The sequence below is a fragment of the Lissotriton vulgaris genome, chromosome 1_2 (genome assembly GCF_964263255.1).
Source record: "Lissotriton vulgaris chromosome 1_2, aLisVul1.2, whole genome shotgun sequence".
NCBI classification, from domain to species: Eukaryota; Metazoa; Chordata; class Amphibia; order Caudata; family Salamandridae; genus Lissotriton; species Lissotriton vulgaris.
In genome coordinates this window covers 64,325,738-64,349,566 of record NC_141686.1, presented here as the reverse complement: position 1 = coordinate 64,349,566, position 23,829 = coordinate 64,325,738, and the positions used below count along the sequence as shown (strand labels likewise).

Below are 23,829 nucleotides of genomic sequence, written 5' to 3'. Positions count from 1 at the left end.
CTCTTGGATGTTATCTAGGAAGGAGGCCAGATCCTGTTGGTCGTGGAACAAGTGTGCTGTACTTTTGTGGAAGATACGTAATCTTGCAGGGTCTGAGAATGAAAAGGGAATGCTCATGCTTCATAGTGTCGACCTGAGAGTAAAACTTTTCTTGCTTGGATAATGAGTTTAGAGTTGTATTGTGAGATGGTGATCCGGAGGCCTTTCCATGCCATGAGATGTTAGTTTGCTTATGAATTCTAGAATTACTTCCACATGCTGGTATCTAAGGGATTTGAAGGTTATCGGTCTGAGTGACCTAGTTGAGGTTGCATGGACATTTTGCCGTGTTGGGATGTGATGTGCTCTCTCAAGCTCAAATAGTTTGTCAAAGGGTATGTTAGTATTGCGAGGGATCCAGTCCTCCAGAAAGGTGAATCGAGAATCATGTTGACTTTCACAGTTTTCAGGAAAGCCAAATAATCTTACGTTGCCCCTCCTGTTTCTATCTTCCAATTAAGCACTGAAGTGTTGCATCATGATTGAGGTTTTGTGAAGAGAGACAAGATATTTTTTACAGTGAGACTTATCCTCCAGATCGCTAATGCGCTATTCTGTTGCATATACTTTATCGGTTATTTGTTTAGTATTGGATCTCATACCTGCTACATCTGGCTGCATTAGGTCCATGCTAACTTTTGTTGTTTAAGCAAGTTGTAAGACATTGGAAAGTTTTTTTTAAAAACATATTTTATTTGTCAATTTGGATATATAGCGCAGAGCTCTGCACACCAGAGTAGTCTGCCGAATCAGACCATACTTAATCATGAAAGCAATCGACATTTGTTTGCAAAATCAACAATGTATAACAAGGGCACATTAAATGATGTCGAACCTCCCCCCGAAGATTGCACTAAGTCCACATAATCTTGTCCACAGCCTTGATGTAAAATCAAAGAATCCTAGCATGAGAACACACATCTTCCCGGCCCCCCCCCCACCTCCCCTCTGTCTTTACAGACCCAGAAACTTAGTCCGGTAACTGAGGCTCCGCTATCGCTGGCAGCTCCAGCCACAGGCCTCGATACTGCACCCATTGTTTCCATATTTTATGCTTACGCGGGCATCCCCTAGCTACAAAGATAGGTTGCTCCAGCCCCATACAAAAATCCATACCATTTTTCCAGGCGGCCACTGAGGGGATCTGCGTCGCCTTCCACACCTTAGCAATGTCTCATTTCGCCAGTCTAAAGCCTAACCACATGAGATGCCGTTTGTAGGCATTGCCACCTATCCCCTCCATGACATGAAGCAGAACGAACCAACTGCAGTGTACGAGGGAGCTCCGATCCCAGGACTTCGGAAAGGCATGTAAATACCCCCCCTCCAGAAACAATCCAGTGATGTGCACCGCCAGACCGTGTGTATAAATATACCCTCCTCCCGACCACAACAAAGACATTCCAGGGAAGCAATCAGCCACGCCCGCCACAACCGTGCCCTAGTAAAGTAGACCCTGTGGAGGTATTTGAACTGGATCAGTCGCATTGCTATAGCCGACCCCCACGGGGCTGCCAAGGCCTCCGTCCAGTCCTCCTCCTTCAGACTGCCCACATCTCCCTCCCAGTCCCCCCAAAGTTTTTGAAGTGTAGGGGATCAGTGAGTGACCAGTCCGGAGCCTTGTGGCTCCGGACTGGGCACGTAGGTTCTGGTATCCCGAGCTACTCAGCATGTCTGTCGATCCTCTGATTCGTCTGCCCTTTCAGGAGGACCTTCTGTCGCAGCAGCAGGGAACCTGTCCAGTGTCCACTTACATGCGTGGAGATTGAGCGCCGACAGTTAAGGCCGTTTGACTTGCCTCCTGAAGTCTGTAATTTCCTTCTGACAGCCAGGCGTCCCTCCACAAAATCGATATATGCCTGCAGGTGGAACACATTTGTGACATGGTGCACAGCAAAGGTTGTGGATCCCCTTTCTGCCCCTCTTTTAGAGGTTCTCCTCTTTCTTCTTTCTCTTGCCCAACAGGGCTCTGCTCTGGGCACTCTGAAGGGCTACCTCTCGGCCATTTCCGCCTTCTTAAGGCTACCTGATCAGCCCACCTTGTTCAAGTGCCCAGTTGTAAATAGGTTTCTGAAGGGCATCACTCATATGTTTCCTGCAGTTCCTTTCGTGATGCCTCAGTGGGACTTGAACCTTGTTTTAACTTTTCTGATGTGCGCTCCCTTTGAGCCGCTTCATAACTGTCCTCTTCGCCTCCTTACTCTGGAGACCGCTTTACTGGTTGCCACCACCTCTGCCAGGAGAGTGAGTTAGCTCCAGGCCCTTTCTTCTAAGCCTCCTTTCCTTTCAGTCCATCCGGACGAAGTTGTGTTGCGGACGCGACCCTCTTTCCTGCCCAAGGTAGTCACAGCCTTCCACATCGGGCAGTCCATCACTATGCCCACCTTCTTTCCCCCTCCGCATTCCTCGAAAGAGGAAGAGAGGCTCCACCTGGACCCAAAACGTGCGCTTTCCTTCTATCTGGATCGCACACGCCAGTTCCGGGTGGATGACCAACTCTTTGTTGGTTACGTGGGCGTTAAGAAGGGACGGGCAGAACCATTTCTCGATGGGTCGTCTTGTGCATCAGGGCTTGTTACTCTTTGGTTCGAAAGGAGCCTCCTGTGGGGCTTCGTGCTCATTCCACACGGGCCACGGCGCTACTACTGCCCTGGGCCGGGGATTCCCCTTGCAGGACATCTGTCAGGCAGCTACGTGGGCCTCGTTGCACACGTTTGCAAGACACTACTGCCTGGACAGCCAAGTTCGGAGAGATGGCTTTTTCGGCCGTTCCGTTCTTCAGGACTTTCTGGTGTGATCATTGGTTCGCAGACCCACCACCGGGGTTGGTATTCCTGGGGTATCTATTCTAAGGTAAGGAATCTAATACTAACCTGTTTCTTTCAGATGCACAAGTTACTTACCTTCGGTAACAATATATCTGTAAGAAACAGTAGTTAGTATTAGATTCCTTACCGCCCCATCCATCCTCCCCGTTCTGCGAACCGATATCTAGGGTTATGGTCATTCCCCTTCAGGGCCCTAGTTTCATTGCACCAGTGTTGATTTCTATCATGGCACTGCGTTTCTGGCACGGAAAAAGCTGTGTATAAGAACTGACGTGAGCGCGCGAGGGCGGTGTCTAAGTACTCAGGCGACCGTCATCCCAGAGCCCACGACGCCGACGACGGATGCGGAGCCGCAGACGGCGCCTACCCACGCGCAAGGGTACTACTACGCAAAAGTTTCCGGATCCAGTCTGATGCGTGGGGGTATTCTAAGGTAAGGAATCTAATACTAACTACTGTTTCTTACAGATATATCTTTACCGAAGGTAAGTAACTTGTGCGCCGGGTCGCCCCTGTCGCTGTACCACCACTTATTAAGGACCAGCAGATGTGAGGCCTGATAGTATGAGAGAATATCCGAGGACGCTAGACCTCCAGAGTAGGCGGACAAGAAGCATGTACGCAGAGCTACACGCACCTTTCCCCCCTCCCACAAAAACTGCCCAAGCACAGAATTCACCAGCCGGAACCATCTAGGCGGGATCGGGTACGGGTGATTCTGTAGCTGGTAGAGAAGCCGAGGGAGCGCTACCATCTTGAATATTGCCGATCTACCGCAGAATGTCAGGGGCATACGGGACCAGGACTTAAGATCTGCACGGACCCGCTCACACACTGGTGCCAGTTTTCGCTCACAGGCAATTGCCGGTGCGTCCGAGAGAAACACCCCCAGATATTCCAAGCCTCCTGCGCCCAGGACGTCCATGTGCCCATTTTCGTCCGATCTCCCAGAGCCCACAATGTGGATTTGCGGAGATTCATGTACAGACCCGACGTCTCCCCAAAGATCTGCATAATATGCAGAAGCCATGGTCCCGTCTTGTCAACTACAGTAAGAAAGAAGAGGACGTCGTCCGCGTATAGCGCAGTCCTATCGGACAGGCCCCGCGCACATTCGTAGCCCGGTACCTGTGCATCAATGCGCACCCACGCTGCCAAGGGCTCAATGGCTAGGGCGAATACATATGGAGACAGGGGATATCCCTGCCGTGTGCCCCTTTTAATAAAAAAAAGTGGAGGAGGTTGCGCCCGCAACCCGTACGGACGCGTATACAGGAGTTTTATTTAGGAGAGGAAGCGTGGGCCCAGATTGAGTCTGCTTAGCAATGCAAATGGGTATACCGAGCTCAGGGAGTCAAAAGCCCTATCCATATCGCTAAGAGAAGTGCCGCCGGTTCCCCGGTCTGCCGAATCGCTGCGACCGCCACACGTGCCCTTCTAATGTTGTGGCTGGTTACCCTCTGGGGCATAAACCCTGCCCGATCAGAGTGTACAAGTGTAGTAATATGGGGCAAAAGGCGATTGGCCAGCGCTGTTGTAAATGAATCTAGGACCCTAGTGTACATTTTCCAGATTCATGCCCTTATATAGGTATACTTTATCATATCCTTATATAGGCATAGAAATCACTACCATATTTGGCCTAAGCCTTGCAGCCCAAATACGGCATGGCTACTTCCACTAAGTTCGAGAATCAACAAAGATTTCTTGGAAAAACACGCCTTCAGCAGCTAGGGACTTCCCCCTGCTTGAATATTGAGCTCTCCAAGAACTCCTGGAGTTTTCAAAGAATTTAGCCTTTGAGTGACGATATTAAGTCCAATCATGCGTCAAACTCGGCACCTTCAAAGTATAAATATGCCTAGGTTTGCCCAGACAATCACACAGTGGTTTGGAGCAGATCGACTATCTACTTGCCCGACGCCCTGCAGCAGCAAGTGCTGAAGGAAGCCGACCCTCCAGCTGACGCACTGAAAGAGAAGCTGTCTATTCTCTTGCCGAGAAATCCAGCTCCAGTGTTTCCGGGCTACCCTTGCGGGTATCTGGGAAATCGAGTCCTGAGAGAGGCATACAAGACCTCCTTCATTCTAAAACCAAGGTACGGAGCTGATTAGACCTCTTAGAGAATTCTTGGAATAGATTCCTGGCAGAGAACTGCTAAACCTAGGCTACTCCTCACTTACTTCTTCCCTCGTACTAGACTTAAGTTAGGTACACTGGGGTAGGCGTATTTTAGAAGCACCAGTTGAGTACTTTTAGTCATTATTTATTACTGTATGTATTTTATACATTTTATGCACTTTTATGGCTTAGAAACCATATCATGCTTATACAGTACTACTTTATAATACTGTTTGTATTATATGCATTGTACTTTATAACAAGTATTTCGGTTGTAGCAGTACATTTCTTATGCTTGAGAAAGAAGACTGTTCAATAAATACTTTTATTGAAAACGCCAGTCCCTCTATTTTTCTCAGCACATCTGGTGAATCGAAGCATGCTCGCACGATTGACTGAGTAAAATAGCTATCTATTGTTTCCGCGACTCTAGAGATTGATTTCTTATTCTTGGGAAGCAAAGTTGTCAGGTTTATGCAGTTGTCAGAAACGAATCCCTTCTTGTTTATTCGAGAAAGTTTCTAGTGACCTCTGAGCTAGCTGGCACTCACAATTAAGTCTAATATATTCGGTAGAGACCTAGTAGACCGCAGTCCTACGTCTAAACTACAGTATATATTATTCCAATGCGCAGAGCCTATTGGGAATATAGGAACTACACTGCAGCGCCTTTGCCAGAATTTTGGCCTCCACGTTTAAAAGAGAAATGGGGTGGTATGAGGCATGTTGCTCTGGGGGACGACCGGGCTTATGGAACACCACTACCACCTCCGTGTGTCTCCAGTATGGGGGGGAGCAGGCCTTTTTCCCGGGCCTCTTCTACCACTGCCCGATAATACTGGGCCAACTGCACAATATAGCGGCGGAAAAACTGATTCGGAAACCCATTGGGTCCAGATGCCTCTCTGTTCTGACGCTCGAGTGCCTCTATGCCTGCCTCTGCGTGAGTCAGTTCCTCCCTACGCTTCCTGCGAACCGCCGCACACCAGGATATGTCCGCCCCATGGAGAGTGGGCTTCAGTGCCTCCCACAGAGTGCCGGTGCTGGAAACTGACAGCTCGTTTGCCGTCAGGTACTGAGCAATTGCTTTGCTCATATGAGTCCCATATTCTTCGTTCTGTAGGTGCCACACTGAGAGGCACCACCGTAATGGTTGCCTCCCCCATGCCATATAGAGCTCAATGGATACTGGGGAGTGAGCCGAAAGGCCCGAGGTAAAATCTCTGCTGCCGCCACCCTACCAGCCACCGACCAGGGGACGAAGATATAGTCCAGTCTGGAGAAAGATTGGTGGACCGCCGAGAGGTAGGTATATCCCCGGGAATCGCCGTGGGTATGCCCCCATGTATCGACCCAGTCCAGCCCCGTTACCAACGAGTGTAGTTGCAGCTGAAGCTGAGATGCAAGCGGGCAGAGAGGGCGTGGAGGAAGCACTACTTAGATGCAGCGAAAGTTACTTTTAGGCTAGCATTACAGGAATATAAAGCACAGATCAAGTGTGCTAAAGCAGTCTACCTGGAGGATATGCTAAACCAGGCGACTAACAAGTCACAAACCTTGTTCAAGATTGTGAATGATCTTTCCCATCCGGCTGGAGCCATGAATAATATTCCAGTCTCACAGGCCTTATGTGATTCTTTAGCAGCCGCCTTTGAGGATAAGATCGTCAAGATTCTGAGCGGACTTGCTGGGGGGGCTTCTCCCCTGTCGGTCCCTTTGGACAACTTAACTAGATGGGCTCCCCCAGGAGGCCTCCCATGCTGCCCTCAGCTGGGAGCTCTGGCAGAGCCTTCCAGTCGACCCCTGCCGAGTTGTTCGTCCCTCGGCTTGTGAGCTCCGGAAGAGCCCTCCAGTCAACCCCAGCTGAGTCGCTCTTCTCTCAGTCTGGGAGCTCCGGAAGAATCTTCCAGTCGACCCCAGCTGAGCTGTTTTCCTCTCGGCGTGGGAGCTCCGGAAGAGTCTTCCAGTCGACCCCAGCTGAGTTGTTTGCCTCTCAGCTTGGGAGCTCCGGAGGAACCCTTCAGCCAACCCCAGCTGAGTTATTCTCCTTTCAGCTTGGCAGCTTCAGGAGTACCATCCAATCGTCCCCAGCTGAGCTGCCCCTCCTCTAGCCTGGAGGCTTTGGAGGAATCTCCCAGTCGACCCCGGCGGAACTGCTCCCGCCTTAGTCCGGGAGCTCCGGGTGAACCTTCCAATCGACCTCAGCTGAGTCGCTTCTCTCTTCCTCCTTTTGAGGAGTTTTGTAAATTGGCACAGACTGTGTCATCAGGCTCTCCGCTGGATCCTCTTCCGCATAAATTCTGGAAACTATTCCAGGAAGAACTCTTCTACCCTCTGTATTCTATCTGTCATCAGTTGCTTGCCACCGCGACAGTTCTGGAGAGCTGGAAGTTGGCGGTGGTCTCTCCCCTCCTGAAGAAACCTACACTTGACCCCACCTGTTTGTCAAATTACAGGCCCATTTCCTTGCTCCCTTTTCCGGTTAAGATCTTGGAGAAGTTGGTTACCCGCTCTCTATCCAGTTTCCTAGAGGATAACATCTGGCTGGATGTGGCTCAGTTTGGGTTCCGACCAGCGCATGGGACGGAGTCTGCGCTGGTGGCCGTGTTAGACAATCTTCGTTCGCGGGTCGACACAGGTCGGGCAGCCTTTTTAGTGCTGCTCGACATGTCGGCCACGTTCGACACGGTCAGCCACTCCACCCTCATTGAGAGACTGGAGGAGATCGGGGTTACGGGCTGGCCAGGGACTGGTTAGTCTCATACCTTAAAAACAGACAGCAGGTGGTGGCTTTGCCGCCTTTCAAGTCGGAAGTACGGAAAGTCGGGCAGGGGGTGCCGCAGGGCTCGGCCATCAGCCCGATACTATTCAATCTGTACCTCCGCCCTCTGATCCAATTGATATCATCTTTCGGTATCTTGGTGTTTAATTACGCCGACGACACCCAATTGGTTTTTTCTCTGGAGGGCAAAGACGCTGTCTCCTTAGAGATATTTCACCGCTGTATGACTGCCACATCGAACTGACTGCGCTCCAACTCTCTCCAGTTTAACGGATCTAAAACGGAGGTGCTGTACTGCTCCAATGACCGTGTCCCACACTCACTACCGGATGATTTCTGGCCCTCTTCTTTTTCCGGGGCAGTGACTGCAGCAGAGTCTGCCCGAAATTTGGGGGTCATATTTGGCCCCAACCTACAACTGGACTTTTTCGTCAACAAAACCGTAGCCACTTGTATGATGCTGCTTCGGATGCTGCGTAAAGTCCTACCACTGCTCCCAGCGCAGGCTAGGTCAGAGGTAGTGCGGGCCTGATCCTAAGCAGATTGGATTACTGCAACTCACTACTCCTGGAGGCGCCTAGAACGCTGGTGGGCAGGCTGCAGCGGGTTCAAAATATGGCAGCTAAGCTGGCACTTTCTCAACCGCGCGTTGCCTCTTCCACCATGGCACTACAGGATCTACACTGGCTGCCTGTTCATCAGCGGATCCTTTTTAAAGCAACTTGCCTGGTTTTTAGAGCTGTACATGGACAGGGCCCAGTCTTGCTGCAGAACTTATTCTCTTGGTATTCCACATCGCGGAGCCTACGCTCCTCCTCTGCATATCTGGTGACGGTCCCCAGAATTCAGAGGATAAGGATGGGAGGTCGGTCGTTTAGCTTTGCGGCCGCTAGACTCTGGAACTCTCTTCCGCTCCCGCTAAGGAATCAGGGTGAATTCCTAGCATTCAAAAAAGGTCTGAAAACCCATCTGTTTCCAAGAGTAGTATGAGCTCTGCATCGGTGGTTGAACTCAGTATTGTTTTTGATGGGTGATTCTGGGGTCGGTGGTTCCTACTTAGTCCTTTTTAATGCAGATTTTGAATTCTTTTCAGCCATCTTGATGCCTTGATCTCTCTGGTTATTGCAGGTAATATCATAGACGAATTAGAACCAACCTGCAATGTTGAAATACTAAACCACCAAATATTTTGTTGTATGGTGTGAAGTTATAAGAGGGACAAAATACAGGAGGTGAATGCCTTGAGGGTAATTCTTTATGGTCTTTATCTGGTGGTATTGTGCATTCTGTGCTTTCATACAACTATGCATTTCTAGACTTGCTTGCGCACTTGTATACTCCGTTGTAACGTATATGGTATACTGTGATATCCTGCAAAGGTACTGAGCTAATTGTAGGGCAAGTGCAGGATTATGAAATTAGTGACATTAGTACCACTATAATGCTTATGTGTTTTAAAGGTAGTTTTAGACTGTTTATGCTGGGTTTCAGGCCTTGGGTAGATTTACGGATTGTGGCTGTTCTTTGCACTTCGCAGGTGACTTTATCCTGAGTGATTGCTGGAGAGGAGGGAGTTCCATAACAACTGTCAGAGGGTTGTGACTTGATCAAGGATTCTCCTGCTTGCCTGCTCTGTGATGGTACCTTGCTGCGGGTTGTGACTTGTGAAGGATTCTCCAGCTCACCTGCGTTGTGACAGTACCTTGCTGGGTGACACCAAACTGAGCTAAACTTACAGCGTTGGTACCAGTGTGAGTGGCCTGAGTAATCTAATTCACCGCATGGTACTGGGCTACATGCAGAGATTTTGTGTACAAAATGTCCTCTCTTTTATGAGGAGGGGTGCAGGTTGCGTCAATATTTCTATTAATTTGAGCTCTGCAGTGACCGCTCCGACCAGGTGTAATTAGCAGGCCTCACCAAAGGTGCACATGTTCTGCCGCTCTTACTGGTTCTTTTGAGCGGTTGGAAGGATGAGCTTGGTCAGGCGGGAGTGGTCACACAGAAAAACAGCAAGGGATATCTGCACCCAATGGCTCAGCCAATGAGCGGTGGAAGCGTAGTGCAAGGAGAGCGCAGAAAAGGGTGTGTGCTGATTATTTAAAAATATGAACCGTTTGGTGGTAGCGATATCGGCCCTTGCTCCGTAGGTGTTGCTGAGTTGCGGCCTGTCCCAGTTAATGCTAGGCCATTCACTTAATAAAGGGAAGCAGCGTCTCCGCAAAAAACATGGTAACCATAATCACGCCCTTTCCGTTTAGTTAGGTGGTAGTAGGCGAAATTCTCTGGTTCTTTGTATGACTGCGATCATGATGGATCTTCAATCATAGGCCTCACCTTGTTGCGTAGATGTTGGCAGCCCCATGGGTGCTCTGTTCAGGGTACGGTGTTTCGATGTAGTAGGAGTGTCAGGGAGCATTTCGGAGCCTGAACCTCTTTCCCTACATGTTCCAGTGACCTATACTTGTATTTTAGAGCATCGATTGGAGATCTTGGCTCATTATAGGGGAGGAAATGTGGCGTCAAGGAGATCGAGCTTTGGCTAAAGCAGCCAGTCTCCACAATTTCATATTAATTGCATGTATCTGATGGATCCTTCTAACCGCAGATTCCTCACCTTCTGAATCTCCCCAGGTACCATATTGGATCCTGAGATTTTTGTCAACATTGTCATGCATGCCAGAATGTGGCAACTAGTAGTAGTAATGCATGGAGTACCACATCAACCTCGTACAGCTGGGGCCCTATATATGCGCCACCCTTGTGTGCTGACGCCAGTTCCTTTCTTTCTGCGCCTTTGAACACTGATCCAGAGTTACTCCCTCCACTTATTCTCGTCTTTTTGGTGATTTGTTTCCGCAAAATTCCCCATGGTGTGCAATAGAACATTTTCCCTCTAAAGACTACAGTGTTTTAAACCTTGTAAGGACTGTAACAAACATTTGTCAGTGGCAGATCTCCACCTGGTATGTCTCTAGTGTCTCAAGTCTTTGCACAACTCTGCTCGGTTTGCACCCGGATCTGAGACCGTTGAGGTAAGCTCTGAAGAGCTCGGTGAGGGCCTGTACAGGGCAAAGCAGAGGACATGAACCCTTTTGCATTCTGAAAGCCATTTCCACTCATGGTGACCGTAACAATTTGTGATGTTAATCCAACTCAAAAAAGAAACACAAGAAGTCAAACAGTGACTCCCTCTGATCACGCCATTCCTCCAGAAATATTGCAGGGACACCAAGGGCCTCCTGATCTCGGTTCCGATCTGCTGAAGAAACTATTTCACAGCTCATACTGGTGCAACCCAAATTCCAGAATTCATCTGCAACACCGCAACAAGTAGAGGCTTTTAAGAAAGCCATTCAGGTTCCTTTGGCGCACCTTGGGGCCGCAAGGATCTAAGAAGGCTTCCAGACAGACTACTACTCATCCATCAGTATCCCCAATAGTTTTAACCCTTTCAAGACTTGAAATGCAGCTTGGTGCAAAGATATCCAATGTCCACCTCCACAGCAATAGATGTCCCAAGGAGCCCTCTCTACCCCCGAACATCTGGCCCGCCTGTCTTGGTGAACCTCCTGCCCCCAAGACAGAAGTCAAGAGCCTGGGTATATGGTTAGAAAAAGATCTCACCTTTAGAACGCAGGCAAAGAAGACGGCTGGCGTCTGCTTCGGCCTTTTAAGGTCATGTAGGAAAGTGCTCCCCCTCCTTCCTTTCAACTCCCGGAAACTACTGATCCAAGGCCTGATTGTATCCAGATTGGACTACAGTTACGCCATATATCTGGGAGCCCCTGAAGCCACCTTCCAGACCTTGCAGAAAATCCAGAACGCCGCTGCCCGGATGCTTACAAACACCCCGGCCAGAACTTCTGCGAAACCCGATTTGAAGAAACTGCACTGGCTGCCGATCAGGGAAAGAGTGGCATTCAAAGCCCTCTGCCTGGCCCACAAGGTGCTACACAACGAAGGCCCTCCAATTCTTAGGAACTGTATCACCCCCTACAGACCTACGAGAGCGCTCCGCTCGGACCACGGAAACCTCATCGTGATTCCCAGAGTGAAGAAAGCCCGCTCAGGAGGTCGCCGATTCTCGGTTCACACAGCAAAGTTATGGAACGCGCTTCCTCTGAAACTTAGAACTGAGCGGAACCTCCTCCGCTTTAGAAAATCCCTCAAAACTCTCCTCTTCCCATAACCCCCCTAACTTTTCTGCTCTCTCTCCCCTCTGGATTACGAGGTATAGCGCTGGGATACTCTTGGGTGACTACGCGCTCTATAAAAACCTTAAATAAATTTGAGGCTGGGATTCTAGATCCTGCCTATAAAGACCAGGCTCTCAGGAGCAAAACTGCTCAACCCCCTTCTCCATCCCTTCCCCCACCCTCTCCAACGATGGCCACTAAGCTGCTCTAGATTGCTCACAGCAGCACATGCTGACCTGTTTGATAAGGTGTTTCCTCCATGACTGGCAGAGCATCACATCCGGCAGACGGGTGCGTCAAATAGTCCAGGAAGGATACAATATGGCCATTCCTTTTGGATCTGCTGCTAAGTACACATTCTTCAGAACGGCTGTCAGAGGACCATTTGTTCCTTTTATGTCAAGAGTTCAGGACATTTTGATATACCGGCGCCATAGGGAGGGACTGGCTGTTACTCCCACTATTTGTTTGTGCCAAAGACGGCCAGAAGCCTTCGTCCCACTTCAGATTTTTGTCCTCTGAATTTAAAGGACAAATTCAAGTTGCTCCCATATTTTCAAGTGCTATCTACTCTGGATCCAGAATACTGGATAATAGTTATGGACATTTAGGACTCTTTTTTTCACATGTCCCTCCTGCAGTCCCAAAGGCTTTACCAAGGTAGGCCTGAGCATTTTCAGTTCAGATGGCTCCTCATTGGCCTCACCAGTACCCCTCCGGGATTCATGAAAGTGATGGTCGTGGTTGCAGTACATCTTTGGAGGTTGGGAGTACCAGTCTTCCCCTGCCCTGCCTCGACAACTGGCTTTTGAAGGCAAGCTCACCACAGTCAGATGTAGACCACATCCAGATGACAGCAGATCTCTTAACATCTTTGGGGGTACTCCTTGGCTGATGTTTCAATTAATCTGAGCCATCCTAGATACAGTGCAGTTTCAAACTTCCCCTCCTCTTCAACAATTTCAGGCTGTGGCCCTGATGTTTCATTCTCAGTGAGAGTGATTCTGAAACTTCTTGGACTCCTGCTTATCGACTACATAGAATTCACTGTCATATTTTTATGTTCATGGGCAGAATGCAATATATCTACACTGGTGACTCCTCTACCACAATTGGACCAGTGGCAGACCCCTTTCCAACCCCACCCAGAGCTGACAGTGGTGACATATGTATTGATGTTGGATTGTTGAGATCATCTGGGAGAGTGAAGATCTGAGAAGCGTAGTTTCTGGCAGAGACTTGCCTCCACTTCAACCTTTTTGAGTTACAGGCCACACACTTGCCATTGTGGGCCTTCCTACCGTCTTTAAAACGCAGGTGGGTCCAGATTCTCACGGGCAGCACCTCTCTGTCTCTGGAACTGGCTCAGTCAGCAGAACATCTCTCTTGTGGTGAACCACCTGGTGGGATGTTTGTTGGTTTTTGTACTTGTATAGCGCACAGCTACCCGCAGTGGGTTTCCCGGCACTTGTACGAATACCGCAAGGGAACCCTTCCTGGCTTTCCCTGTGAAGTGTCCACTCCTGGGCACCCCCATGGTGCAGACCAGGCATCCCTCGCGTTGTGGGGGCCGTTGTGGAGACTAAGCAAGCTATTGCCCAGAGTTGCAGCGTGGGACCCATGATCAGAATAGGCACTGAGGCGAGAATATCCGGTCAGGGGAATTAATGAGCCCGAGACCCGCCAGGGCAGGAATCGAACCCTGGTCCCTGGCCAGAGCTCTGCATCGAGGTCTGCCTGCTCTAACCATTGAGCCACACTTCTCCACAAGCCAGGGCTATCAAACTATGTCGGCTACGCCTAGCAGATCATAAATGACCGCTCCGCCTCGAACAATTTGGAGAGCCCTGGCTTGATCTATTTGCCATTGATGCAAATGCGCAGTGCCAGCACTTCTGAGTATTGGACTTACCAAGAAGGCTGTCTCTCTGAGACGCAGTGCGCCTAGAGTGGGGCATGGGACTCTTATATGCTTTCCCACTGGTACCTTTTCTGCCCTGATTTCTGAAGATCAGGAACAACCAGGCTTAAGTAATCCTAGTGGCTCCGAATTGGGTCAGGAGAGTGTGGTATGTGGACTTCTTAGGATCCGCATCTGTCCTCCAATCAAGCTGCCGCTTCTGGAGGGTCTTCTGTCACATGAGCAAGGCAGGGTACTGCTCCTGGACCTGCACAGTCTACATCTTTATGAGTGGCGATTCAGTGCTGATTGTGGACTTCTTTCAAACACCCTCCTGAAGTAGTGGATGTCATTTTAGCGACCATGCGCTTGTGCTGGATGCTGGGATAAGTTTGTGGCCTGGTGTAATCCCGACCAAACAGACCCATTAAACGATTTTTAGCACTGCAAAGATGTGCTTTGGACACTGTTACAGGTTGCTTGATGGGCCTTTGAGCCGTTTTACAGACTGTCCTTATTTGTAGTGATGCATTTTCTTAGAGGTCTGGTACCCATGTTTCCACACAGGCTTATTGTAATTACATAGTCGAACCTTAACTTGGTTATCACTTTTCTTTATGTATGTACCCTTTTTGAGCCGACACATAGCTGTCCTTAATGCCTACTGAAAACAGCCTTCTTGAGCACGATAACCGCAGCGTGAATGAGCTACAAGTTCCATACGTTCATACACCACCTTTTTCCTGGACAAACTAGTGTTACAGACCATAGTGATATTCCTGTTGAAGATTTTGACACCTTTTCATGTTAGACAATCGATCACTCTTCTGACATTCTGTGCTCTGCCTCTCGCCCTGAAGGACAAGGAGGAACTCCATCACTTGGACCCCAAGAGAGTTTTGAGTTTTTTCCTTCATCTCACCAAGGACCATTGATTGGACAATAAGCTCTTTGTGCGGTTTGCTGGGGTGAAGAAGGGAAGGGTAGTCTAGCAAAGGCCCATATGAAGGTGAAAAGTCCTCTGTATAAAAATCTGCAAGGCATTGGCCAATAAGCAGACCCCGGAGGGGCAAAGGGCTCATTCAGCCAGAGGCAAGGCTACTACAAGTTTCAAGTTTGGCATTTATATAGCGCACTACACACCCATAGGGTCTCAAGGCGCTTGAGGGAGGTGGGGAGTTACTTATCAAATAGCCAGGTTTTGAGTTGTTTTCTGAAGGAGAGGTGGTTTGGAGTAAGTCGGAGGTGGGTGGGGAGAGAGTACCAGGTTTTGGCAGCAAGATAGGAGAAGGATCTTCCCCCCCCATGGAGGATCTGTGGATGCGTGGTATTGCGGCGAGGGCTTGGTTGGACGAACGGAGATTGCGGGTGGGGGTGTAGAATGAGAGGCGTGTGTTGAGGCATTCGGGTCCTAGATCGTATAGTGCTTTGTGGGTGAGGAGACGGAACGTTATTCTTTTGCTGACGGGGAGCCAGTGGAGGTCTTTTAGATGATTGGAGATGTGAGCTCTGTGGGGGACGTCTAGAATGAGTCTGGCTGAGGCATTTTGGATACGTTGGAGCTTTTTCTGTAGCTTGGTGGTGGTTCCGGCATAAAGGGTGTTTCCGTAATCTAGTCTGCTAGTGACCAGTGCGTGAGTGACTGTTTTTCTTGTTTCGGTGGGGATCCATCGGAAGATCTTTCTGAGCATACGTAGGATGTTGAAGCATGAGGAGGAGACTGCGTTGACTTGTCTGGTCATCGATAGGGAGGAGTCTAGGATGAAACCCAGATTACGTGCGTGGTCCGTAGGTTTGAGGGCGTTTCCCAGAGCCGGTGGCCACCATGAGTCATCCCAAGCGGAGGGGGATGATCCTAATATTAGGACTTCCGTTTTGTCCGAGTTCAGTTTAAGGCAACTGTTCCTCATCCATTCGGCCACTTCTTTCATTCCTTCTTGTAGATTGGATTTGGCGGTGTCTGAGTCTTTGGTGAGGGAGAGGATCAGCTGGGTGTCGTCTGCGTAGGAGATGATGTTGAGGTTGTGTTTGCGAACGATGGATGCGAGGGGGCTCATGTATACGTTGAAGAGTGTGGGACTGAGTGAAGATCCTTGTGGTACGCCGCAAATGACTTCGGTGGCCTCTGATCTAAAAGGGGGAGGCGGACTCGCTGGGTTCTTCCGGCGAGGAATGATATGATCCAGTCCAGTGCTTTTCCTTGAATTCCGATGTTTCTGAGGCGGTGTATAAGGGTGCTATGACAGACTGTGTCGAAAGCTGCGGAGAGGTCAAGTAGGATGAGGGCGACTGTTTCTCCATTGTCTAATAGTTTGCGGATGTCGTCTGTTGCTGCGATGAGGGCGGTCTCGGTGCTGTGTTTGGCACGGAATCTGGATTGTGATATGTCGAGGGATTTGTTGGATTTGAGGAAGGCGGCGAGTTGACTGTTGACAGCTTTCTCGATGACTTTGGCAGGGAATGGGAGGAGCGAGATAGGTCGGTAGTTTTTAAGTTCAGTTGGGTCTGCTGTGGGTTTCTTCAAGAGGGCGCTGAGTTCGGCGAGTTTCCAGCTTTCCGGGAAGGTAGCGGAGTTGAAGGAACTATTGATGATGTCGCGAAGGCGGTGAGCGATGATGGAGTCTGCTTTGTTCAAGATGTGGTGGGGACATAGGTCGGTTGGCGATCCTGAGTGGATGGAGTTCATCAGGCGGATGGTGTCTTCAGTGGTGACTGGTTTCCAGGTACAAAGGTTGTTAGGAGGGGGATTAGGTTCTGAGGTGGGTGGGGTGGACTTGTCACCCGGCTGTATTGTGAAGCTGTTGTGTATGTCGGCGATTTTCTTGTGGAAGAATGAAGCTAGGGAGTCACAGAGGTACTGGGAGGCAGTGATGTCATTGGTGCCGGCTGAAGGGTTGGTGAATTCTTTTACTATGTTGAACAGTTCCTTACTGCTGTGGGCGTTTTTGTCGATTCGATCTTTGAATGCTGTTTTCTTAGTGGAGCGTATTAGTTGATGGTGTTTACGGGTGGCGTTTTTGAAAGTGGCTAGGTTTTCGGTGGATGGGTTTCTTTTCCAGGTTTTCTCGAGGGTGCGGCAAGTCTTCTTGGATTTTTTAAGTTCATCGTTGAACCAGGGGGCTTTCTTGATGTTTAATTTGGTAGGGTTGCTTTTCAGTGGTGCTAATTCGTCAGCGCTGCGGGTGATCCATTGTGCAAGGTTGGTAGCTGCTTGGTTTGGGTCTGAAGAATAGGTATGAGGGTATTGATGGAGCGATGTGAAAAGCTGGTTAGTGGTGATTTTGTTCCAGTTTCTGCGGGGGATTTGTTGAGGGTGGTTGTGGGACATAGTCTTTTTGTAGTTGAAGTGCACACAGCTGTGGTCTGTCCAATGGAGAGCTGTGGCGTGGTTGAAGGAGATGTATTTGCTGGATGTAAAGATTGGGTCGAGCGTGTGTCCTGCACAGTGGGTGGGGGTGTTGACAAGTTGTTTGAGTCCAAGATTTGCGAGGTTGTCCAATAGGGTGGTACTGTTGTTGTCGTTGTTCTTTTCCAGGTGGAAGTTGAGGTCGCCAAGTAGAATGTAGTCCTCGGAGGGGAGGGCGTGTGGGCTGATGAAGTCTGTGATGTCTTCACTGAATTGTGTGCGGGGACCTGGTGGTCTGTAGATGAGGGTTCCTCTGAGTGTGGTCTTGGGGTCGATGTGAATCTGGAAGTGGAGGTGTTCGGCGGATGCGAGGTTGTCGTCGGAACTGGTCGATATGCGAATGGTGTTCTTATGAACAATGGCAATGCCTCCTCCTATTTGGTTGGTGCGGTCCTTACGAATAATCTTGTAACCGTCAGGGATGGCTATGGCGATGTCGGGTGTTGAAGAGGCTTTCATCCAGGTTTCTGTGAGTAAGGCGACGTCCGGTGAAGTAGTGTCGAGTAAATCCCAAAGTTGAGTGGCGTGACTGTGGACTGAGCGGGTGTTGAGAAGGATACATTTCAGTTGGTTGGTGTCAGGAGTCTGTTTGATGTTGGTGAGTTTGGTGAGGGTCCTGATGCAGGCAAACTTGCAGGAATTGCAGGAGAAGGGTCCATGGGTGAGGCCAGGTGTGGCTTGGTAGCAGGTTGGTCGTTGACCGGGGACCTTACTTTCATTAAGCACTACTATCTTGATAGCCAGATCCGGCAGAAAGGGCACTTTGCTTGTTTTGGTAATGCAGGACTTTCTGGATTAAGGCGTACCACAGACCCACCTCTGTGGGAGGTACTGCTGCGGTATGTATTTACCAGGTGATAATTCTGCGGTTAGAAGTATCCATCATAGGAATAAGTTACATATCTTAAGTAGCGCTTTTTCTGGTGGATATTCTATCTAACTGCAGATTCCTCACTCAGTCCGTTCTGTGGAATCAACTCATTTCATCTTCCATAAAAGGATCCCACTTTAGAGATCTGCACACTGTCACATCTGATCAGTTTGTAAGCTCCTCGTCTGATGGCTCAGACAGTAAAGATGTCAGCCTGCTGGGGTGGCACATTTACATGGCTCTGGTGTCACTTCTGGAGTGGTAAAAAGCTGCATGACCTCACTTGTTGGTGTGTGGGAGCAATGCTCAGAAAAATATCCAGATTCGGTTTGGCAGTTTGGGCTGTTACGTCAAAAATATGCAGTTCGGTAGAGTATCTACCAGAAAGCGCGTTTCTGAAGGAAAAAGCGCGTTACTGAAGGAAAGTAACTTGTTCTTTGTCTTTATGTTACACATTTATCAAAAATATTTTTAATCTATAAAAGGGGACTCCATTTTAAGGTTTTCCTTTCACAGATTCTGCTTGTTGGGCCTTGAATGGTGGGATTAGCTGCACGCCAAATTTCTCCCCTAGATCTATAGCTCTGCAATAATTATAATGAAGATATTAACTCTAAAGAATCATTGCTATCGGAAAGTTTTTGAGCCTTGAGTTTGAGCAAATCATGAAATCCTAAAAACAGACTGACTTGTTAAATAAATGGACGATTGGGGGGAATGTGGCAAATAATGTTTGAGGCCACACAGTTTTATGTTCACAGCATTCCAGGTACTTGTAGTAAATGAGGTGTTGTGTTTTTCAGACATTCTTGCTTGCTGGAAGGAAGCGTAAGAAGAGCAAAACCTCCAACTATCTAATCTCTGTTGATCCAACAGATTTATCACGTGAGGCTGAAAGTTTCATCGGCAAATTGAGGTCAGCATCCTAAGCTACTGTTTAGCAACTTCGGGTGATGAAATAAAGTTGACTTGGAACACTGGCTTGCAAAATCATTTATATGTATTGTTTTGTCTTCCACTTAGCATCATGTCAAATCTCTACTAACAGAGCACATCCCCACAACAGTCCTTTGTAGCTGAGTTGCAAAAGGACAGTCTAATATAAATAAACATTGAGGCCTTTACTATCCTGGGGAGTTTCTCTCATCCCAAGCTTTTACACTGCTGTTCACTGATTAGTCCCTTTCGAAATATTTGCTAGTTTCATAAATGTAAAAGAAAGCTCTTAGTAAGGCTTCTTCAGGTTTTTTGTTTCTACTTTCACAATACGTTCATTAGACATTTCTAGCTGTAATGTTCCTTGCCTTTTTTTTAATGCTTTGCTTTCACTGAATGTGTGGAAGTGTTATGGTTGTATTTTTGCTATTGTGCAGAGGTTTTTACAAACCTATGCAAAGATTATTTTTGTATTCGCTGGCATTTTTTACTTTGCATTCAATTTTCTGTTTATACTTCATTTTTTATCACTATCAACTGCTTTTTTGAATCGGCTGTGCCACAGGATAGTCAAATTATTGTTCTGACTTGATTTTATGCCTTTTACCCTAACATCTGGAATGGGAAGAATAACAGTACAACAGCTTACAGAGTCGACTGAAATTGTAATAGTCAGTTCTGCACCATAAAATGGAGTTAGTCTTAAATGTCATCTGGCTTTGCTGGCATATAATTGGAGTACCTCCAGTGTGAAGGACCTCAGGCAAGTACATCCTTTGTATATAGTGTGCACTACAGAATATTTCTTAACTTTTGTAGTGGAAGATAACGCAATGTATGGACTTATTTTATGATATAATCTTTCATAGTTTAGGGACTAATTTGTATTCCATTGTGCAATTTTTATAGCTCTTCGTTTCCTGTGGCGGGTACACTATGTGCTCCCTTTTATACCTGGTTTCTGAGAGCCCTCTCGCATGGGCCAGTATGAACATGACTGCTATTGCTTGGCAGTAGTTACAGAGTTTTTGTTAAAGGGAAAGTGGTCACATTGTATTGCATTGTATTGTAATTGCATTTATATAGCGCTTACTACCCCGGACGAGGCGTCAAAGCGATTTTTCGGCGAGTAGCACGCTACTCCGGGACCCTTAGAGGATTAGTATTGAATTAGTGTGATGAAACATGCAAGTACATTTTAAGTGGTGGATAGGTTAGTCAGTTATTTGGATTTGGAATGACAGCAGAAGGATAGAGGAGGAAAAAGGTTTGTATTTATATAGCGCTTGTTACCCCTGATGGGGTGTTGACGCACACTATTCAGGAAGCCCATAAAGGATTAGTGGTGAATTAATATGGTGAAATGTGAAGTAATTTGAGTAGGAGATATGTTATTCAGTTATTTGGGTAGAGAAGGGTAGGTGGCGGGATAGAAGAGGGAAAGAGGTTTGTATTTATATAGCGCTTGCTACCCCTGATGGGGTTTTGAAGCGCAAGTAGCACGCTACTCTGGAACCCATCAGCATTAGTTTTGAATTAGAATGGTGACACATGAAAGTAATTTTAGTGAGTTAGTCAGTTATTTGGATTGAGAAGGGTTGGGGAGGGTTCAAAAAGAGGGAAGACTTTAGAAAGGTTTGTTTTAGGGGATCGGTATAGTAAAAGAGGTGTTAGATGATGCAAGGAGGGGTAAGGTAGGAGAGTCTAGAAAGGGTTCTTTTGGGGATCATAGTAGTGGTATGGGGTTTGGGATAAATGAGAGTGGATGTAGAGGATATATTGATTGAGGTATAGGATGAGAGATAGGGTAGTGCATTGGAAAGAGTAGTAGAAAGAGTTTGAGATGAGTCAGAAGGTTGGGCTAGAAGATCTATTGAGCGAAGGAAAGGCTGAGAAATAGGGTAATGCATTGGAAATGCTAAATTAGAAGAAAGTGACAAATATTTAGATCCATAAGTACATTGAAAGTATATTATTATTATTATTATTATTATTGCATTTATTGAGCGCACAGCTACCCGGAGGTTTCCCGGCGCTTGCCTTGGGAACCCGTCCTGGCTTTTCCCTGTGAGATAGCCCCTACAGGGCATCCCCAAGGTGAAAGCCAGGCATCCCGCCGCAGGGGGGCCTTTGTGGAGATTAAGCAAGCTTAATGCCCAGAGTTGCAGAGTGAGAACCCATGATTAGAGCAGGCACCGAAGTGAGAATTATCGAGTCCGTGGACATTTGAGCTCAAGACCCTGCCGCGTCGGGAATTGAACCCTGGTCCCGGGTCTGACCTCAGCTTCCGGGTCTGCCTGCTCTACACCGTGAGCCACACTTCTCCACATAGATACATAAAGGAGGTAAGTATATTGGGCAGCATTTCTGGCCCTGTCAGCCTCGAACAGGCTCAAACAGGCAACTGCCCTTGTCCTCGACACCCGGGCTGGCCTTTTATAGCCCTAGTAATCAGGTGACCCTTCAGCCAATGGGAACCCTAGCTCCAACACTATCTAATCACACTAGCTCTAAAATCTAGAACCAATAGGAGACTAGGACCTGTCTTTAAGAGTGTCTGAGATCTTTAGTATGACCCGGGTGACATCAGTATAGATACAAATGTTGAACCCATGCGGCTGGATGAACACAGCCAATGGAGCCACAAAGGTTGCATAGCAATGGGGACCACATTCATCCTAGAGGGACCCGCAGCGTATAGCCCAGACTAATGAGGAGAGAGTCGCAGCTGCTTGGAACGACCAGTCAGCAACAAAATAAAACAAGCATTGGAAATGCAATAGGTCTCGCACCATTAGAGTTAGTGCTTTTAGAATTGTTTATGGGTTTTTTTGTAAATGTTTAGCATTTTTGTTTCCTGTAGCCAATGCTAAAGTATTACAAATAAAAAAAGCCATAAACATTTCTAAAAGCTCTAACTGAAATGGTCTGAGAACTATTGCACTGTGTGAGGGTGAGGGTGAGTGAGGGTGAGTGAGGGTGAGGGGTTGAGGGTGAGTGAGAGTGAGGGTGAGTGAGGGTGAGTGAGGGTGAGGGGTTGAGGTTGAGGTGTTGAGGGTGAGTGAGGGTGAGTGAGGGTGAGGGTGAGTGAGGGTGAGTGAGGGTGAGGGTGAGTGAGGTGTTGAGGGTGAGTGAGGGTGAGTGAGGGTGAGGGGTTTTGGGTGAGTGAGGCTGAGGGGGAGTAGTTGAGGCTGAGTGAGGGTGAGTGAGAGTGAGGGTGAGTGAGGGGTTGAGGGTGAGTGAGTGAGGGTGAGGGGTTGAGGGTGAGTGAGGGTGAGGGTGGGTGAGGGGTTGAGGGTGAGTGAGGATGAGTGAGAGTGAGGGTGAGTGAGGGTTTGAGGGTGAGGGGTTGAGGGTGAGTGAGGGTGAGGGTGAGTGAGGGTGAGGGGTTGAGGGTGAGTGAGAGTGAGGGTGAGTGAGGGTGAGTGAGGGTGAGGGTGAGTGAGGGGTTGAGGGTGAGTGAGGGTGAGGGTGAGTGAGGGGTTGAGGGTGAGTGATGGTCAGGGTGAGTGAGGGTGAGGGTGGGTGAGGGGTTGAGGGTGAGTGAGGGTGAGTTTGAGGGGTTGAGGGTGGGTGAGGGTGAGGGGTTGAGGGTGAGTGAGGGTGAGGGTGAATGAGGGTGAGGGGTTGAGGGTGAGGGGTTGAGGGTGAGGGGGTGAGGGGTGGAGGGTGAGTGAGGGTGAGGGGTTGAGGGTGAGTGAGGGTGAGGGGTTGAGGGTGGGTGCTCTTGCGCAAACACCGAATTACACAGCTGCAGCGCCACAGATCTGAATGTATGTAAAACAACACCCTTCTATTATTTATTGTTGTGTATGTAACTGGGCTGCACAAAGAGAACACATCCGTCTGACTGTGATTGGTAACGGTGGCTAAAAATGAGCCTGGGCTAGCGAGAACAAATTCGAAAACATACCCAGCTGTAAGCCATTAGAGTCTACAACAATTTAACAATTGCTTTCTCTCAGACAACGATCATCATTTCTCATTAGCGTACCGCACCTAAAGCAACAAAGAGACATGATTTGGGAACATGCTAGAAGAAACGCGTCATGGTTAGGTCCAAGCTACGTTACACAATGAAAACGAACGTTAAATTAAGAGACTGGAATACCACAATATCCTGTCATATTTTCCCGTCAATTCAATCACAAATGTGCAACTGTATCTTGGTATTAATGTTAATGACAACAGCAGATGGTAATTGGTCCCAGCCCCGGGCATTGCCGCATTTGGACAACAAACCTTAAGAACCGAGTGGTGAGGCGAGGGGGGTAGGCGCTCTCACGGTGAACTCAACCGTGCGCGACATGCTGCGTGCCTGACAGAGGCTCCCGCGCGCTGTCTCTTTTCTGAGCCTCCAGGCAAGGAGGCGGGTCAAAGTTCAGGACAAAGAGAAAACACAACGGAAATAAATAAGGCACTGGAAAGCATTCGCCAGGACATCGCTTTTTTCAACATCACGGTGCATGCTTTTACACTAGTCTACAGATTGGGCTGCATTCGATGGCTTTAGTAACACTGCAACCAAGTAAGGCAAAATAACGAGTCATGTTTGAAGTAGCCCATAGGAAGAGCGAGTCCAAGGGCTTTAGCAGGGGATGTGAACACATCAGAGCGTTTAATTGTAAGAATGCTCAGACTCGTTAATGGTTTACATTTTATAGGTAAAATAAAACAAATGCAGATTATGGTGCGACCACGATGCATGATTGGTTTGGGGTTAGGCTCCTTTAACTGGAGGAGGGAG

At 48.3% G+C, this 23,829-nt stretch overlaps 1 protein-coding gene across 2 annotated transcripts in view; it reads left to right on the top strand.

Annotated features, from left to right (window-relative positions):
* The window catches only part of TULP3 (TUB like protein 3), a 522,214-nt gene that overhangs the window by 300,735 nt on the left and 197,650 nt on the right, over positions 1–23,829 (top strand). For both annotated transcript variants that reach the window (XM_086952811.1, XM_086952812.1), the window contains one exon: positions 18,950–19,062. In XM_086952811.1, the coding sequence (XP_086808937.1) occupies positions 18,950–19,062 (113 nt within the window). The remainder of the gene's footprint in view (positions 1–18,949; positions 19,063–23,829) is intronic.